This window comes from Saccopteryx leptura, chromosome 10 (assembly GCF_036850995.1).
Source record: "Saccopteryx leptura isolate mSacLep1 chromosome 10, mSacLep1_pri_phased_curated, whole genome shotgun sequence".
Taxonomy (NCBI): Eukaryota; Metazoa; Chordata; class Mammalia; order Chiroptera; family Emballonuridae; genus Saccopteryx; species Saccopteryx leptura.
This window is the reverse complement of record NC_089512.1, coordinates 50,830,930-50,850,194: the sequence shown is the minus strand read 5'-3', so window position 1 is coordinate 50,850,194 and position 19,265 is coordinate 50,830,930. Positions and strand designations below refer to the sequence as shown.

At 50.2% G+C, this 19,265-nt stretch overlaps 2 protein-coding genes across 6 annotated transcripts; one reads left to right on the top strand and one right to left on the bottom strand.

The window, feature by feature from the left end:
- The first annotated feature begins 8 nt into the window (after positions 1 to 8).
- On the top strand, positions 9 to 10,336 carry CRELD1 (cysteine rich with EGF like domains 1). 3 transcript variants are annotated; one of them, XM_066351685.1, is made up of 11 exons: positions 66 to 210; positions 685 to 877; positions 1,117 to 1,199; positions 5,202 to 5,312; positions 5,616 to 5,707; positions 6,915 to 7,091; positions 7,176 to 7,271; positions 8,286 to 8,369; positions 8,518 to 8,613; positions 8,827 to 8,961; positions 9,684 to 10,336. In XM_066351685.1, exons 2-11 carry the CDS (start codon positions 704 to 706, stop codon positions 9,896 to 9,898), a joined length of 1,263 nt encoding a protein of 420 aa, XP_066207782.1. In that variant the 5' UTR covers positions 66 to 210; positions 685 to 703; the 3' UTR covers positions 9,899 to 10,336. The 3 variants fall into 3 exon arrangements, with proteins under 3 accessions (XP_066207784.1, XP_066207782.1, XP_066207783.1); XM_066351686.1 differs by lacking the exon at positions 66 to 210 and adding an exon at positions 283 to 503; XM_066351687.1 differs by lacking the exon at positions 6,915 to 7,091 and having other exon boundaries at positions 9 to 210.
- Positions 10,337 to 10,532: 196 nt separating this feature from the next.
- Positions 10,533 to 18,850, bottom strand: PRRT3 (proline rich transmembrane protein 3). Of its 3 annotated transcripts, none has more exons than XM_066351670.1 (5): positions 18,731 to 18,850; positions 18,255 to 18,320; positions 14,483 to 15,559; positions 14,115 to 14,270; positions 10,533 to 13,527 (listed from the first exon to the last, which is right to left on the bottom strand). In XM_066351670.1, the coding sequence occupies exons 3-5, from the start codon at positions 15,501 to 15,503 to the stop codon at positions 11,768 to 11,770; spliced, it is 2,937 nt and encodes a 978-aa protein (XP_066207767.1). In that variant the 5' UTR covers positions 15,504 to 15,559; positions 18,255 to 18,320; positions 18,731 to 18,850; the 3' UTR covers positions 10,533 to 11,767. The 3 variants fall into 3 exon arrangements, with proteins under 3 accessions (XP_066207767.1, XP_066207766.1, XP_066207768.1); XM_066351669.1 differs by having other exon boundaries at positions 18,255 to 18,409; positions 18,731 to 18,815; XM_066351671.1 differs by having other exon boundaries at positions 14,618 to 15,559; positions 18,255 to 18,409; positions 18,731 to 18,815.
- Between the last annotated feature and the right edge of the window lie 415 nt (positions 18,851 to 19,265).

Here is a 19,265-nt window from a genome sequence, read left to right as displayed (position 1 = left end):
CCCATGTACCCTTAACAGCCAGACAGGTGCAGCCCGGCATCGCCTCTGCTTGGCTAGTGCGGGATGACGCAATGGCACATGGCTCGCCACCATTGGCTGTAGCGTGAGCTCCGCCCTCCGGGCTGCGGAGCTGGCGGAGGTTGCACGTCTTACGCATGCAGCAGCGAAGGTGGCGCTGAGGAGACTGAGTCGCCTGCGCCGGCGGGCTGGGTGGGTCATCTCTTCCTCCCACGCAATCTAGGCGGATCTAGATCCTCCTCTGCCTGCTTTTGGGCCGTGCCTTTGCAGCCTGCGGGCGCTGAACCTGGGCCCTTCTTTTCATATCCGGATCCGGGCTCCTCCCCTCAAGATCGTTCATCCGGCTTCTCCCCAGTACTTGAAATTTGACCCATTGTCCCTAATTCCACTAATCCTGCCCTTAATAATTCATATTCAGACCCTTATTTATAAACAATGGGCTGACACCCACCTGCATGCCGAGGGTCCAGGCTACCTACCCAACGGTAAAGAGGATAACTTATTCCCGTTTATTTCTCCACCATACCCCCTCCCCAGGCGTACCCCAGTCCAGCCTCCTTTTCTTCTAATAACAGATCTGGGCTTTCAGATTCGTGGCACCTCAGAACCGACCCTTTTTCTTACCTGGCTTCTCCAGCGAACCCTATCATTGCCCTCCATCTATAGGTCCCCAGCCTGGGAAAAGATGGCTCAACGACACCCGAGGGGCCTGATCCCAGCTCTGCTCTGGGGCTTGAGCCTCTTCTTCAGCCTCCCAGGCCTAGTTTGTCTCCAGCCCTCTCCGCCTCCCCAGTCTTCGCCCCCAACTAAGCCCCATCCGTGCCATACATGCCGGGGACTTGTCGACAGCTTCAACAAGGTGGGTGTACCAGCCTATTGGGAAGGGCCCAGTTATTATAGCAAGTGGTTGAGAGTGGGGAGATCTGTGATACAAGTCTGTATGGATTTCAAGTTCTAACCTGGTTACTTACTAGTTGTATAACCGTGGGCTGGTTGCGTCTCTGTGCCTGTTTCCTAATTAGTGAAATACTGAAGTGCCAGAATGAGCCAGGCACTGTACTTCTGTGTTTAGATATTACTAGTTATCTCCATTTCCAGGGCCTCGAGAGAACCATCCGGGACAACTTTGGAGGTGGAAATACTGCCTGGGAGGAAGAGAAGTTGTCCAAATACAAAGACAGGTAAGGGACTAGAAGGATAGGTTTGTATTGCTCACCTCCCAGTCTCTGCTCTACCTGTGGGGACCTAGAGCATCTTAGGGAGTGCTTACTCATTCAACAAATATCACTGAACATCTACAGTACAGCAGTACACAAGGCAAGCAAAATCCCATTTTCAAGTGGCTTACATTCTTGTAGAGCAGACGAGTGGTGAATAAGGAAATAAATAATGTCATCAGGTGAATAACAGTAAAGCAGGGTGGACTACAGAATGGTGAGAGGCATGGTGTTCAAGGTCTGACATCTGTCTAGAAACCTGAAGTGAAGAAGCAAACTACGTGACAGGGAAGAGGTGTAGACAGAGTGAGACTGAGCTTGGTGTATTTGAGAAGTGGCTGGAATGGAATGGTAAAGGGGGAAGGTAGAGGCCCAGACTGGGAAGGCCACAGTACGTTTAGATTTCATTCTGAATGTAGAAGGAAACCATTAGGAGGTTTTGAGCAGAGAAGTGATATGGTCTTATTTATACCTTTAAAAGATTACTCATATGGCTGTGTAGCAAACAGGCTATAGAAGACCAGGGTAGAAGAAGTAGAGAGACCAGCTGAGAGGCTAATGCATAATCAAGGCATGAAGATAAGTATGAACTAGTGTTCTGTCTAGTGGTGAACATGGTGAGGAGGAGTGAAATTCTGGGTATATTTTGCAGATAGACTGATAGGACTTGATTGTGGATTTGTTATATGGTATAAGAGAAAAAGAGTAAAAGATGCTTACTAGGTTTTGGGCATGAGCAACTGGGTGAATTATGGGGCTATTTTCTGAGATGGATTAAACTAAGAAGGAGAATGATTAGGGATGGGGTGGAATCAGGTTTTCTCTTTGAACATTTGGAGCTGAGATGTCCATTAAACCAGTGGTAGTCAACCTGGTCCCTACCGCCTACTAGTGGGCGTTCCAGCTTTCATGGTGGGCAGTTGCGGAGCAACCAAAGTATAAATAAAAAGATAGATTTAACTATAGTAAGTTGTTTTATAAAGATTTATTCTGCCAAACTTAGCAAAAATCCAACATAAAGTACTTGGTAAATAATTATTATTATATGCTTTAACTTGCTGTAACTCTGCTTTATAAATTTTATAAAGTAAAGTTACTTCCTTACTTTATAAATCACCATTACTGTGGAACCAGTGGGCGGTTAGAAAATTTTACTACTAACAGAGATACAAAAGTCGTGGTAGGTATAAAAAGATCGACTACCCTTACATTAAACAGTCAAGTTGAGTTAAATTTAGGACAAGATGAGATTATATTGAGAGGAAAGGTCTGAGCCCTATACCCTCCAGCTTTTCAAAGTCAAATTGAGGAGAAGGAGTAGCAAAAACTTGGAGTTAGGCAGACCTGGTTGTCAGTTCTCACTCTAGGTATTCTAGGGAGGGTCTCTTAACTTCTCTGAGCCTCAGTTTCCTCATCTGTAAAATGGGGATATTAATACATGCTTTGCCTATTTCATAGGGTTGTGGTAAATATTAAATTGTGATGCCCATTAGAAATAAAAGCTTTTGGCCCTGGCCGGTTAGCTCAGTGGCAGAGCATTGGCCTGGCGTGCAGGGGTCCCGGGTTCGATTCCCGGCCAGGGCACACAGGAGAGGCGCCCATCTGCTTCTCTGCCCCTCCCCCTCTCCTTCCTCTCTGTCTCTCTCTTCCCCTCCCGCAGCCAAGGCTCCATTGGAGCAAAAGTTTGCCTGGGTGCTGAGGGTGGTTCTGTGGCCTCTGCTTCAGGTGCTAGAATGGCTCTGATTGCGGCAGAGCGACGCCCCGGATGGGCAGAGCATCGCCCCCTGGTGGGCATGCCGGGTGGATCCTGGTCGGGCGCATGCGGGAGTCTGTCTGACTGCCTTCCCATTTCCAACTTCAAAAAAAAAAAAAAGAAAGAAAGAAAAGCTTTTATTATGTAACATTGTTTATTTTCTCAATAGGCCTTAATTTCTTTATTTGGCAATGAGAGGATTGGCCAAGATAACCCTATGGGCACTTCAACCTTAAAATGGCTCCTGTTTTTTTTGTTGTTGTTGTTTTAATTTTAATTTATTGTGTTAACATGGATTCAAGTGTCCCACTGAATATAACACCCTCACCACCGTGTCCCTATTTACACCCCCTTTGCCCCCCTCTCCCTTATTTTTGTTTTTTAAATAACCTCCTATATACCAGGCACTGTGTTAGACTCTTTAAATGCATAACATCATACATTACATGTGTGTGGATATATATATATATTTAAAGTTTTTTTATTGAAGTAGAATACATAACATAAAATTTATCATTAAAGACATTTTATACATTCAGTGTTTTGCTAGCATTACCACTAGTTCCAGAACATTTTCATCATCCCCAAAAGAAATTTTAGACTGACCTGTGGTGGTGCAGTTGATAAAGCATCTACCTGGAATACTGAGGTCGCAGGTTCGAAACCCTGAGCTTGCCTGGTTAAGGCATATTTGGGAGTTGATGCTTTCTGCTCCTCCCACTTTCTCTCTCTCTCTCCTCTCTAAAATGAATAAATGAAATCTTAAAAAAAATTTTTTTAATCCATTAAGCAGTCACTCCTCAATCTCCTTCCCCTCAGCCCTTGATAACCACTAATTTGCTTCCTGTCTCTATGGATTTGCTAATTCTATTGGAATCCTACAATTTGTGGCCTTTTATGGTCGTCTTCTTTCACTTACCTAATGTTTTCAAGGTTTATCCATATTGTAGTATATACCAGTACTTCATTCCTTTTTAAGGCTTAATAATATTCTGTTGTATGGATATACATTATTTTGTTCATCCATTCATCATTTGGATTGTTTCTACCTTTTGGCTATTATGAATACTATTGCTAAGAACATTTGTGTACAAGCTTTTGTTTCAACACTTATTTCCATCCTTTGGGTATAAACCCAGGAGTGCAATTACTGAGTCATGTGGTGATTCCATGTTTAACTTACTGAGGAACTGCAGAACTATTTTCCACCATGTCTGCACCATTTTTCATTCTTACCTATAATGTAGAAGGGTTCCAGTTTCTCCAAATTTTCACACTTTTTATCTGATATATATATTTTTAATTACATCTACCCATCAAGGGTATATATTTCATTGTACAGGTGCAGGAACTGAGGCATCGTACAACAAACCTTGTAGGGGAGGTAATGTAATGTCCCCATTTTACAGATGAGAAAATAAGTTCAAGAAGGTCTGGCCCTGGCCAGTTGGCTCAGTGGTAGAGCGTTGGCCTGGCGTGCAGGAGTCCCGGGTTTGATTCCCGGCCAGGGCACACAGGAGAAGCACCCATCTGCTTCTCCCCCCTCCCCCTCTCCTTCCTCTCTGTCTCTCTCTTCCCCTCCTGCAGCCAAGGCTCCACTGGAGAAAGTTTGCCCGGGTGCTGAGGATGGCTCTGTGGCCTCTGCCTCAGGCACTAGAATGGCTCTTATTGCGGCACAGGGACGCCCCAAGATGGGCAGAGCATCGCCCCCTGGTGGGCATGCCGGGTGGATCCTGGTCGGGTGCATGCGGGAGTCTGTCTGACTCCCTCCCCATTTCCAGCTTCGGAAAAATACAAAAAAAAAAAAAAAAAAAAAAGAAAAAAAAAAGAAAAGGTCTGTCTGACTCTTAAAACCAGTATCCCTTGCCTGACCTGTGGTGGCGCAGTGGATAAAAGCGTGGACCTGGAAACTGAGATTGCCGTTTCAAAACCCTTGGGCTTGCCTGATCATGGCACATGGGGAGTTGATGCTTCCTGCTCCTCCCTACCCCGCCTTCTCTCTCCTCTCTCTAAAATGAATAAATAAAATCTAAAAAAAAGAAAGAAACCAGAAGCCAAACTTTATAAAAAACAGAAACAACAGTATCCCTCATTTTGCCCTGTGGCCTTTCCTTTGACACTGCTATGGCATGAGGAGTGGTGGGAGATGAGACCTTTAGGAGGGTGGTGGGTTTAGGGGAATGTGTTCCCACCACCCCTGCCTGTCTGGCCAGTGAGACTCGTCTGGTAGAGGTACTTGAGAACGTGTGCAGCAAGTCGGACTTCGAGTGCCACCGCCTGCTGGAGCTGAGTGAGGAGTTGATGGAGAGCTGGTGGTTTCACAAGTGAGTGATGTGGGGGCTTTCCCGGGGTAGGGGCCATAGGCAGGGCCTGGTAGTAAAGTAGAGAGCTGCATGCTGAGGGCTGTGTCTTGGTTTGGCTCCTTCTTCCTAACCTACATCTGCTAAGGACTTGCTGAGTTTCAGTTTACCCCTCTGTAAAATGAGGAAAGGGTGTTGGTCAGGTGGCCTTATGGGTCATATACCCACGATGGGTTGATCACAGATTCTATGGGAGGTTGAAGGGTGGGCAGCACCTCTGACACTTGTCTAAGGCTCCCTCACTGTTCTACCACCTCCCTGCCTTAGGCAGCAGGAAGCCCCAGACCTCTTCCAGTGGCTCTGCTCAGATTCCCTGAAGCTCTGCTGCCCTTCAGGCACCTTTGGGCCCTCCTGCCTTCGTGAGTTATTCAAGTTCCTCTTGGGGGATGGAAGGGGACTTCTGAGGCCAGAACTCTAGTCCCGGCTCTGCCCCTAGTTGGCTGTGTGAGCTTAGGCTGCTCAGATAACTTCTCTGGACCTTACTTCTTACCTGCCTAATAAGGTGGGCGAGATGAGCAAATCAATGGGGAATGGCTCTAAAAAAAGAGATGGGGCTAGACTGAGTCAGATGCTGCTGTGGTTTTTAATCTTGTATTTGAGAGATGCCTCCACTCCGAATCCTCATTTTCCTTGCCTAGATCAGACCAGGCCCCATCCCTTATACTAAGGGGACCTTCTTACCCCTGGATGGCAAACTGCGGCTCACAAGCCACATGCGGCTCTTTGGCCCCTTGAGTGTGTGGCTCTTCCAAAAAATACCACATGCGGGCGCTATCTCGATAAGGAATGTACCTACCTATGTAGTTTAAAAATTTTGGCTCTCTTGCCTGACCAGGCAGTGGTGCCGTGGATAGAGCGTCGGACTGGGATGCGGAAGACCCAGGTTCAAGACCCCAAGGTCACCAGCTTGAGCACGGGTTCATCTGGTTTGAGCAAAGCTCACCAGCTTGGACCCAAGGTCGCTGGCTTGAGCAAGGGGTTACTCCATCTGCTGTAGCCCCCCACCCCCATCAAGGCACATGTGAGAAAGCAGTCAATGAACAATTAAGGTGCCGCAACAAAAAACTAATAATTGATGCTTCTCATCTCTCTCTGTTCCTGTCTGTCTGTCCCTTCTGTCCCTCTCTCTGACTCTCTCTCTGTCTCTGTTTAAGAAAAAAATGGCTCTCAAAAGAAATTTGAATCATTGTACTATTAATATTTGGCTCTGTTGACTGAGTTTGCCAACCACTAGCTAAGCAGGTGCTGTACCGAAGCCCCAATTGTCACCACCTTTTTCTACACACAGTCCTGAGTCAGGAGCTAAACTTACAACCAGCCCTTTTAGAAAAATCTCTCCAGAAGCTTTACATAAAGAGTTAGTAACAAAGATGGTCAAGTCAATCTTTATAAAAGAGAAGATTTGTAAATAACCTAATTTTCCACAATTAAGTAGTTAAGTAAATTTGACAGTTTTATGACAAAATACTATGTTGCCATTAAAATTGTTTTCTCTCTAAAAATGTTAATGTTTTCTATTTACAAGATTTTAAAAATAATTTCACCTGATTTGGTGTCTGCCCACAGCCTGTCCTGGGGGCACAGAGAAGCCCTGCGGTGGCTACGGGCATTGTGAAGGGGAAGGGACTCGAGGGGGCAGCGGGCGCTGTGACTGCCAAGCCGGCTATGGGGGTGAGGCCTGTGGTCAGTGCGGCCTTGGCTACTTTGAGGCAGAGCGCAACGCCAGCCATCTGGTATGTTCGGGTAGGTAGCCAAAAGGAGAGACACTGGGCAGGGTCTGATGGGGTGCCTGCTTGCTTGTTCCTCATTCTTTCCCATTCCACCCAGCTTGTTTTGGCCCCTGTGCCCGTTGCTCGGGACCTGAGGAATCAAACTGTTTACAGTGCAAGAAGGGCTGGGCTCTGCATCACCTCAAGTGTGTAGGTGAGTGGGGTTGTGCCTTGGGTCTGGGGAGGAGGGCAGGGGCCTAGGCTTGGTTCTCCATCAGTACCCACATCTCTGGGCTAGACCAACACACTTCTCATTTTTATGGAGATCTCAGGCTGGTGGGGAAGGCAGAAAAGTAACCAGGCACTTATAGTTCAAACTGATCTTTGTACAGTGAGAGATGTCCCTAATCCAGGTTGGTAGAGGTAGGGAGTCAGGAAAGGCTTCTTCAAGGAGGTGTTACTTAGACCAAGTCTGGAAAATTGAGGAAGGGTTAGCCAGAGGAATGAGGACACTGAACTTTGGTCAGTAAACCTAGGTTTGAGACTTTGTTTGGTCTCAAACCTAACCATTTATAAAGGTGAGAGTAATAGCTAAGCTGCTGTAACAAAAAGATCCCCAAAGTTTGGCTTAAAGAATTCAGAGGTTTAGCCTGACCTGTGGTGGCACAATGGATAAAACATCAACCTGGAACACTGAAGTCACTGGAAGAATTTAGAGGTTTGTTTTTTATCTTAAACCACAGTCTCAAAGCAAGTGATATGGGTTGGGAAGCTCTACTTATCATAATTACTCAAAAGACCCAGATTTCTTCTTTCTTACCGTGCAGTCATGCCATGTGGTATTGTCTTTGTGGTTGAAGCGAAGTCATGGGCACCTCTGTGTTTCATAACCTGGCACTCAGGAAGTAAGACAGGAAAAAAGTGTATAGATGAGTCCAAGCCTGTTGTTTTAAAACAAAGCTAAAAGTGGAGCACATCACCTCTGTTTATATCCTGTTGGCCAGAATGCAACCACAAGGCCATTCTGAGGTGCAAGGCAGATTGGAAAAGGTATTCTCCGCCTGGGCATCCTGGAGCCCAGCTGCACCTCTACTTCTGTGTTGGTGGCCAGCCTGCAGTTGCTGCCACAACATATACAACTGGCAAGTCCATTCCCCAGCAATCCTGGCCTCAGCTTTCCTGTTAGTGAACTAGGGATTGAAATTCCCCACCTTGCTGGACTCTGCAGATATTGACGAGTGTGGTACAGAGCAAGCCAACTGTGGAGCTGACCAATTCTGCGTGAACACAGAGGGCTCCTATGAGTGCCGAGGTGAGTATCCACTCCTGTAGAGGAGGAGATGTGGGAAGGGTTAGGAGGAACTGCTCCACACCTGTTCACCCCAAACTTCTGTCTTCTCAGGCATCAGAATCCCCCTGGGCCTAGTGGCAGCTCTCAACATTCTCTCTTTTTTCTCCAGACTGTGCCAAAGCTTGCTTGGGCTGCATGGGGGCAGGGCCAGGGCGCTGTAAGAAGTGTAGCCCTGGCTACCAGCAGGTGGGCTCCAAGTGTCTTGGTGAGTCTCCTGTCAATGGGGCATGGGTACCTTAGAATGCCTTGCCACCGTGAATTGAGAGGGGCTAGAATATGGACATGGTAGAGGGAGGAATGGTAGAAGTTACCTGGGCAAGGGTAGAAGGGTATCAGGATGTGAGCAAGATGGAATCAGGGGTGCTGCGTGTGGGACCCTGGCAGTCAGGTCTCTGATCCCTCCTAATCCTCCCTCAAGATGTAGACGAGTGTGAGACAGAGGTGTGTCCAGGAGAGAACGAGCAATGTGAGAACACCGAAGGCAGTTACCGGTGTGTCTGTGCCGAGGGCTACAAACAGATTGAGGGCATCTGTGTGAAGGAGCAGATCCCAGGTGAGCCCCCAACCTGGCCTCCAGCAAACCTTCTCCCCATCTGTCAGTCTTCATGAGGCTGTATTGAGACCTAAAGCCTACATCTGATCTCCGGAGTGGCTTTTGGTGGCCTCACACCTCCCTGGAGTAGAAAGAAGACTGGACTTTGCATCAAATCATTCTGCCTCCCCAAGCCTCTTTCCTCATCTGTCCAATGGGACAGTCATAGCAGTACACTATGGTGTGGTGAAATGGAGGACAGTCACAATGATGACAGTATTGATCACTTCTACAGCTCTTACCATGTGTCAGAAACTGTTCCAAGCATGTGGCATGTATTAACTTACTCACTCCTAAAACAAATCCAGTGCTGTAGGTATCTTTCTCATCCCCATTTAACATAGTGGAAACTAGGATGCAGAGAAATGAAGCAACTTGCCTAGGGCCATATGGCAAGCAGGTTGCTGAACTGGGAGTCGAATCCCGGCTGTCTCGCTCTGGAGCTGGACTAGTATACATAACGTGCTCTGTCACACCTTGCTCACCTTGGGCAAACCTCTTCACCTCTCTGAGCCTCAGTTTCCTATTTACTGAAACAGAGGTAATAACTGCCTCTCAGAGTTGTTCTCAGCAGTAAATGACATTGTTTGCTGGTATGCCCGGCAAACAACTGTCAGGATTGATTGTGTGTGTGGGAGACTCCAGGAAATGGAGGAATGACAAGTGTTTCTCTTATTCCTCAGAGTCAGCAGGCTTTTTCTCAGAGATGACAGAGGACGAGATGGTGGTACTGCAGCAGATGTTCTTCGGTGTCATCATCTGTGCACTGGCCACGTTGGCGGCCAAGGGCGACTTGGTCTTTACTGCTATCTTCATTGGGGCTGTGGCAGCCATGACTGGCTACTGGTTGTCAGAGCGCAGTGACCGTGTGTTGGAAGGTTTCATCAAGGGCAGATAATCTCTGCCACACTTTGAGGATCTCCTTCCACCAGGCTTCCCCCAGAAGTCAGGCCTCTCCTGCCTGGACACTCAAGGCAGCTTGCTTTACTTTCAAGTGGGATAAGCAACCCCTACCCACCTACGGAGCAGCCTAGGCATCCAGGCCTGGGAAAGTGAGGCCCCTGGGGTGAGGAAGTAGCCCTAAAGGTGGATGCCATAAGATCTTGGCCTTGGGAGAACCGGGCAGGCTTCTCAGTGTGTAGAGTTTTAAAAGTGTCTTATGGTGGCTGCTAGTGAACTTTGGCCTCTGCCCAGGATGGGGGTGTCAGCCCATCACAGCCCCCTCCTGCCAGCTGCATGCTGCCAGCTCCTGCTCCAATTCACCTCCCATCCCCACCTCTCAGCCACTGATTTATTTATTCATCTCAGGAAATAAAGGTCTTGGAAAAGAGAGAAACTTCAGTCTTACTACCTGCCCCCAACCACCATGAGTTGGCCTAAACCAGTGGTCAGAAAACTGCAGTTCTTTGGCCCCTTGAGTGTGGTTCTTCCACAGAATACCATGTGCAGGTGCTACCTCAGTAAGGAATGTACCTACATATATAGTTTAAAAAATTTGGCTCTCAAAAGAAATTTCAATCGTTGTATTGTTGATATTTGGTTCTGTTGACTAATGAGTTTGCCAACTAATGAGTAGCCTAAGCTACTGAGAGCTCCCCAACCCTTGGGGAAGTTTTCTAAAACCCTGGGAAACGGAGGGCCACCTTGGTAGAGAAGTAGAGGGAGGAGAGAGGAGAAGTATGACCCTGAAGTATTAGGAGACGGGAGAGGTGGAACTTTCTGGGTTCAGCATCCGCTGTTAACAGTATTTGGGCCAAAGGACCCTGGACAAATAGCTTTCATCTCTCTTCTTTTTTTTTTTTTGACAGACAGAAAGGGACAGATATGGACAGACGGAGAAAGATGAGAAACATCAATCTTCGTTGTGGGGATCTTAGTTGTTCATTGCTTTTTCATATGTGCCTTGGCAGGGGGGGGGTGCTACAGCAGAGTGAGTGACCCCTTGCTCAAGCCAGCGACCTTGGGGTCATGTCTATAATCTCATGCTCAAGTTGGTGAGCCCACACTCAAGCCAGGTGAGCCCGCAGTCAAGTGGGCAACCTCGGAGCTTCGAACCTGGGTCCTCTGCATCCCAGTCCGATGCTTTATCCACTGCACCACTGCCTGGTCAGCTAACTTTCATGTCTTAACTTCACTCTTCTCATCTATTAAATGGGAATGATAATGCTTTCTCCTCAGGCTTATGAGAATTAAATAAGATGATGAATGTGAAGAGAGTATATACAACAAATAGTATATGTTCAATAAAATATTGGTAGCCTTATTTCTAAAGCTGTTAAGGGTCCAGTGCCCCTTCTTTTGGCAGTCCTCCTGTCCCCACCACATATTGGACTTGGAATTACTAGTTGGGGGTGCCTCCTACCTCTTCTCTGAACAGGATCCTGGTGTGCCCAGAGGGAGGCAATGAACCAAGTCCCAAGGGTTTATTTCTTTGGCACAAAGAGGACAGTCAGTCTAGACAAGCGAGCCTCAATCCTCCACAATTAGGAGTCTGGAGGGGTGTTTGGGGCACCTGGACCCCATGCCCCATACCTAAATCCATGCATGTCCACCCTGTATACCGCCTTTGTGTGAATTTCCTGCCGGAGAAAATAGAGATATTTAAAAAACAAAATACAGGGGTGGGTTCACTCCTGGCTGGCTGTGGGGGCAGCAGTCAGGTTGCGGCCCCCAGGATGCCAGTTTTTGAAATGCTCAACTGTCCCAATTGACCAGGTCATATGGCCACCAACAGCATGGCCCAGGTCCTGCAGCAGCACAGGGAGGCTCAGAGCTCAATGGTGTCGCTAGAGGCACTGCGGGAATCTCCTGGCTTGCAGCGAGGCTGGACCTCGGTCGTGGGTTCCCCAGGCCTGGTAGGAGCAGGGGCTGGGGCTGGGGCTGGCAGTAGTTGCACCGTGCTGGGCAGCTCATCTAGGGGCAGACTGTCCACCGATGACAGCCCGTGGCGCCAAGGGTTCCAGCTGATCTTGAGCGAGCCCCGGGAGAAGCTGTCCACAGAGCTACCGGAAGCCACCTGGTCAGGCTCGTCCACCACGTGTGGTGGGACTGGCCCGCGCACACGCACATCGCTGAGCGACCAGCAGCGGCCTCGGAGGAGCGAAGAGCCCGCCTCATCGACCTCGGCGTCAGGGTGGCTGCCCCGACGCGGCCGCAGCGCGCCCCCAGGCGGCGGGGTGGCCAAGCCACGCAGGCCGCAGCGCCGGAACACGCTGTCCCTCACCAAGTGCTCTTTGAAGAGTGCCGCGTCAATGCTGCGGCTCAGGTTGATAGGAGAAGGGGGCCGCAGGTCCAGCTCACTCATCGACGGCGCTGGCTCCACACTGCTACGGGAGAGTCCCGGGTCACCCCGGTGACAGCGGCCCAGGGACGCAGCCGAGCCCCAGGCACCCGAAGTGGGCGTAGCAGGCTGAACGCCCTCTGCGGGGTTGCGGATGAGGCTCTTACTGATGTCCAAACTGCCTGTGCCGACGCCAGTGGGCCCCGCATAGCAGTTGTTGGGTCGCTCCGGCACCTCGCTTTTGCCCGAGGGCGCGGGACATGCTAGACGCAGCAGCTTAGCCCAGCACGCATGCTCTGTGGGCGGCCTGGGCCGGACGGCGGCCATGGCAGCCAGCGCCAAGGCGAGAGCCCAAGTAAGCTCCAACAGGCGCAGCCAGAAATGGACTCCCCACCAGGCCCATGAGAAGCGGCCCACGCGGCCAGGGCCTGGGTATAGCCAGAGCGCGGCCGCCAGTTGTAAGCCGCTGGCCAGCAGCCCCAGCGCGCCAGCCACTGCCAGTAGCCGTGGGCCCGGGCTGACATCCCAGCCCCGCGGCCCATCCAGCAGGCGGCGACGGCACAGACAGAGCGTGCCCAGAGCGACGGCTGCCCCCCAGGCGCACGAGAAGCCCTGAGCCAGGAGGTTCAGTGTCGGCCTCGCTGACAGCAGGTCTGTAGTGAGTAACACCATGCCGTGCACCAACGCCACTACTCCCAACAGAAGCGGGTTCTGCAGCTTCTGTGGCAGCCCGGCACCCAGGCCGAGCAGGGTCAAGGCCGCTAGAGCAGTGAGCAGCAAGGGGAAGGGTAGGTTATAGAGCACCAGGCCCGCGCGTAAACCCAGCCGCGCCTGCGAGCCATACGGGTCCGCAAGCATGTAAGCAGATCGCAGCCCCGATGCTAGGAGCACCAGCACTGCCGCCACCAGTGCCAACCAGGGCCCTGCGGGGGCGGCTGCTAGAGAGCCCATTGCCAGCAACGCTGGCAGCAGAAAGAGCACCCCCACCCCATAGACGTGCAGTTCCCAGGAAAAGCTTAGCACCCTCCGAAGGGGACCCCAGCGCAGGGGAGGTGCGGTGGCGTTGGCCGGAGGGCTAGAGGCTGGGATTGATGCCATGGAGCTGGCTGAGGGTTCCGTAGCGGATGGCTGTCCCAGGGCGCGCTGCGTGGTGACCCGAATGAGGCCCCGGCGTGACGTCGATGGGGCCTGGACTGGGGGTGCTGGGGGATGGCTTTGGGGGCGCCCCGGCCACTCCTCGGCTTCATCTGTAATAATAACGATATTAAAATACCCCTTGTAAAGTGCTTTTGATTTTCCATTATTCCCTAGTGTGATGGGTAAGTAATTTAACTTTTACAAACACATCTGTAAATAGGGGATGGTAGCAGCACCTACCTCACTGGACTGTGGTGAGGATCAAATGTTTAGCATAGTGCCCAGCACCCAGTAAGTGTTAATGGATGCGTGCTATCATCTTTATTAATAATATGCCAGCAGTTCTCAACATGTTCTGCATATTAGAATCACCTGGAGACCAAGTGAATCAGAATTCCTTGGTAATTTTTTAAAAGCTCCTTGGGTGATTTGCCAGAGTTGGAGAATCACTGCACTAAATACATCCATGTTACATTTAAGAACATTCTAGCCCCAAAAGGTCAAACGACTTCTCCCAGAGTACCTATTGAGTATTATTTTATTGTCACAAGTTGTTTGAAGGAGGTTCTAGCCAATTCCTCTAAGGAGGTGTTTATCTTCATTCACTCCCACCCTCCCATATGGACCTCATTCAGGTTCTTAGGTTCTTAGTTAGACAAAGTACCCGCTCTCCCCAGACCCCCAGCCATGTCCTCACCTGGCTGCAGGGCCCCCACAGGGCTCTCTGTTTGGTTAGTAGCTGGGCCAGGGTCCATGGGGCCAGGAATGAGGGACTTGGGGGTACCTGGGGCCTCCACTGCTCCTCTTACCCGCTGGGGAGAGATGGGGTCTGCTCCATTCATTGCTGCTATCTCTGAAATGACAAAAACAGTCATTACTTTGCCTGACACTCCTATGGTCCCCAAAGTCTAATTTCCCTAGGAGCAAAAGCACAATCACCTCATCTGCCAGAATGAGGAAAATGAGACCCAGAGGGACCAGAGGACACACACAAACTGAGACACCAAGCTGCCATGGAATACTGCCCCTCCCAGCCTTGCTTGGCTCCCTCACTTTCGTACCTACCTGACTTGGGCTGCCCATCAGGAGCCTCTGAGACTGGGGGATGTGAAGGTTGGGGTCCTGGTGAGCCCTGAACATCAGGGAGGTCAGCCTGCTTCAGTGAGGGACTTGGAAAACTAACTGCCCCAGTCTTCTCACCTCCAGCCTTCTTGGGGAGCTCAGCTGGCAGCTCCTCGACAGGAGGAAGGCTTCTGGCCAATGCCAGGTCTGGCTGGGACCCAGGCTCCTGAGTGGATGCCACCTCAACTGGGGATACCAAGCCAGCCTCAGAGGCTGCTGGATCCTGCTGGGTGAAGAGGGGGCCTTGAGCTGTCTCCTGGAAGCCTTCCTCACCCCCACCCTGTTCTTCCAGCACTGGCTTCCTGATAGTGCCCGAGCTGGGTGCAAGAGTGTGGGGAGGACCCTGGTGGGCTGAGGAAGATGTCTCTGAGACCCTGTTCTTGGCTTTGGCAACCAGACCCTCATCTCTAAGTGGTTGCTGTCCCACTTGGCTTCCAGGCTCCCCTAGGGAGGGAGGTGCTGTGGGTACCCTGAGTTGGAGTTTGGGAGTTGTGGGGATAAATGCGAGATGGGGGGGCCCCATGGGATGGGGTGCTGGTGCATCTTGCTCCAGAGGCTCCTGTGAGACAGGAGTTCCTGTCCAGCCCTGAGAACTTGGCCCTTGAGCCACCTGGAAATCATATGTTACTGGGGGTCTTTCTCTCTGAGTCCCATGGGCTGCTTTAGGTCCATGCAGGGCTGGACCAAGGGGAGAATCTTCAATCCTCTCAGACACCTCTTCAGCAGGAACCTGGGGTACACTGGAGTTCCAAGGGCTCTCATCTCTGGACTTCTCCCAGAGGACGTCAAAGGCTTTGGGCTTTGTGCCAGCAGAGCCCTTGGGGAGGGCTCCTGGGATCAGATGTGGTTCTGAATCTTCCTGTAGACTGGGAAGGCCCCCACCCAGGGCAAGGCCAGCCTTCAAGGATGGCAGCAGCAATAGCAGCAGGAGGCCACATATATGGCCCAATGGACTGGGGCCCATGGTCCACTCTGATGCTCAGGCCTAGACCCTCAACTTCCAGTCCTCACTGAATGAGCCTAAAAAAAAAATGGAGAAGGGGAAGGAATGACATGTGAGGAATAGGGGCTCCTGTGGCTTCCCCAAGGGGACTGGTAGAAAAAAACAAAGAGCAACATGAGGCAGGTCTCCCTCCCCCCCCCAACCCTTTTACCCCTTCCTGGTCCGTCTCTTTGTGCTACCCAGAGTGACCTTTTAAAACTGCATCTCTGGCCATGCCTCTTGCCCTGCTTCAAAACTTTCAGTGGCTCCCTATTACCCTCAGGAGAGACTTAACACTGTTTTCTGGCCTTCCAAGACCATACCAGGCAGCTCACTTACCCTTCAACACCTACTGGACTGCCTAATGCCCCATACCTTTGCTCTTGCCACTCCCTCTGCCTGGAATGCCCTCTCCCTTCTCCTTCACTTGCTGAAATCCTATTCGTGTGTGTGTGTGTGTGTGTGTGTGTGTGTGTGTGTGTGTGTGTGTGTGTCAAAAAGAGAGAGACAGACAGAGAGGACAGATGGGGACAAACAGGACGGGAGAGAGATGAGAAGTATCAATTCTTCATTGCGGCTCCTTAGTTGTTCATTGATTGCTTTCTCATATGTGCCTTGACCGCAGGCCTTCAGCAGACCAAGTAACCCCTTGCTCAAGCCAGCGATCTTGGGTCCAAGCTGGTGAGCTTTGCACAAACCAGATGAGCCCGGGCTCAAGCTGGCAACCTCGAGGTCTCAAACCTGGGTCCTTCGCATCCCAGTCCGACGCTCTATCCACTGTGCCACCACCTGGTCAGGCTGAACTCCTATTCTTGAAGTCCTAGCTCAAATATCGGAGAGGTAGAGAGGGAGTGGAGGAATAGGACCCTGCATTTGAGGAGGGACCTGGGTTTGAATCCAAGCTTTGACAGTTCCTGAGTGAGTTACTTTACGTCTTTGCTTTAGGATTTTCCCATCAGTAAAATAGGTGTAATAAGAGTACCTTACTTTAAAGGCTCTTATAAGACTTACATAACAAAACACATAATGGGTCAAGCCTATGATAGGAGCCTAAATATTAGAGCCCCTTTACTTTTCCCTTTGTCCAGAAAGCTTTCTTTTCCACCAGCCCCCCTTAACTATTTCAACAAATTACTGGAGCTTATACTATGTGGCAGGCCCTGGGGATAAAGCAGTGAACAGGATTGACAAGATGCCTGCACTCATGGAGCTGGGCAGCCTAGGTAAGGGACAATGAATGATGTTAAATAAGGTGAGCTATGGAGAAAAGAAAACAGGATTAAGAGGTAGAGGGATAGGGGCTACTTTACAGAGAGGGTGCTAGAAAAGCCTCTCTGAGGTGACATTTAAGCTGAATGCTGAATGAGAAAAAGGAGCCAGCCATTCGAAGATATGGGGAAAATGTATTTGGTAGAGGGAACAGAAAGTGCAAAAGCCCTGATGCAGGAATGAGCTAGGAGAGTTCAAGAAATAGGAAGGCTGGATGGCTCGGTTGGTTAGCATCGTCCTGATACACAGAGGTTGTTAGTTCCATTTCCTCCGGTCATGGCACATACAGAAACATTGATGTGTCTGTCTCTTTCTCTCTTTCTCTCTCTCTCCCTTCCTCTCTCTAAAATCAATAAAATTTTTTAAATTAAAAAAATTTAAGTTAAAAAGAGAAATAAGGCTAGTGTGGCTGGAGCTCAACAAATTAAGGAGAAAGTGGCAGAGAGAGATGAAATCAGGAAGGCAGGGCTAGATCACTAGGGGATCTAGCTACAATAAGTCACCTGGATTTTATTATAAGTGTCTTAGGAAGCCAGTGGAGATGTTAAGCATGGGAGTTTCATGATCTAATAAATGTTTTAAAAGGGGGAGAGAGGCTAGTGCAGAAAGCCAGGTAAGCTATGACAGTGGCTTGTTTCAGCATAGACATTTCTTTCCCTAACATCCCCCTCCACCCCATTCGCATCACCCTGGGTATATAATGTAGTAATCCCTTGTCTCCTACACTGGCTTGGGGCCTCTCTAGGGCTGTATCTGCATCTTCCATTTCTTGTCTCCAGCCCCACAGCATGTGAATGGCCCCGGCTAGCTATTCCCTAAAGGTTCCTCTTCCTGAGAGTCTGTAGCTGAGCCAGGGAGGCAGGAAGGACTCCATAGCCAGAAGAGGGAGAGGACAGTGACTGAGAGCCCAGGCCTGGGTGTGTTTAGGGGTGGAGGTCCTGCTCCTTTCTTCTGGGAAACAGTCATGCCCAAATCTTCCTGGTTCCTAACCCTTGGTGGCCCACAGACACCTTGAGAATCCAGTGGAAATTCCTGGCTCTCTCCCCAGAAAAATACCCAGGTTCACCAAAAGTTGTGGACAATTTCAGGGAGTTCAAAGACCCTTTAAAGCCATCCCCCAAACTGAGTTTAGACTCTGCCTTAAGTCCTTGTTGGTTCATTTCTCAGACATTCACCAATCCCCATGTTCTCTCTGCTCCTAGCCCAGGCTACGTGCTGGGGATCCAAACAGAAACCTGAGTTCCAGTGTCAGGAGTGGGGGTGAGCTGAGGGGAACTGACTGAAAATCCCTTAACACAGCTACTGGTTAGTAATAGTACTCCTGTGTTGAGCTCTTACCCAGTTAGGCTCCTGTGCTAAGCTTAACTGCATGTCATCTCATCCAACCCTCCCAACACAAGCAGGTGTGTATATACCCATTTCACAGGGGAAGAAACCAAGGTTCAGAGAGGTTGAGCAACTCACCCAAGGTCACACAGCCATACTTGTGAAACCCGCCAGTGGTTCATTTTGCACAGGGGTTTGGAAAAGCTTTGAAGAGGAGGAGACAGCTGAGTTGGGCCTTCAATGATAAGCATATGCCATCTGCTCACCACCCCCAATCCAAGAGATGTGGGCATCTGCGGACAAGGAAGGGGTGGCCCCGTACTGGGTTCCAGCTGCTGGTTTTTTTCTCATAGACGGGGGTGTTGGGGGATATCTCCTTGCCTCCGGGAGTGGGGAGAGGCCCGAGGACAGCGCAAGGCAGCCTCCAGAGCTGATCCATCTCAGGTTACCTCTCTTCCTCCTCCTCCCCTCCCCTGGCTCCTCGCCTTCCCGCAGTGTCCCGGGTGGGGTTGGGCTCTGATGCAAGCTCTGCTGTTCGCGCCCGAGATGGGGGCTGCAGGCCCTGTTCCCTGCCCGGGCCCCGCCATTGCCGCCTCCCTCTACCAGCTCCTCACCTGGGCGTCGCGCAGGCAGCCCCCGCGTTCACCTTGCGCGTGTCCCAGCAGCTGCTCGCCCCGCCGCATCCTCCGAGATGCTCAGGCTTGGCTAACAGAGCCTGGCGCTGCCGATCGCCGAGCCCGCCCACAGGAACGCCATCCTCACTTAACCCTTTCCCTGTAGGGATGGATTCTTCTCCTAGTCCGGGTTTTCCCATTCTCTGGGTTTAAGAGGGGACCGAGGTCACTTCCGAAGGATGTGGTAATCCCTTCCATAGCATTGCTCAAAATGAGGCAGCCAATCTCTGTTTGCATACCTTAGGGGACAGAGCTCACCTCCTTTATGCTCCATACTTATATCCTTATAGGAATACATACATACCTATAGGTAAATCCTACCTATAGCTTGATACGTATCCTTTGGACCTTTTCCAATGCACAATCACAAATACATTTTAAATATATAGAAATGAGATCATACTGTACATATTGTTCTATAACTTACTTTCTCCCTTCACTTTGCAATATATCCTGGCAACGTTTTAAAATATAT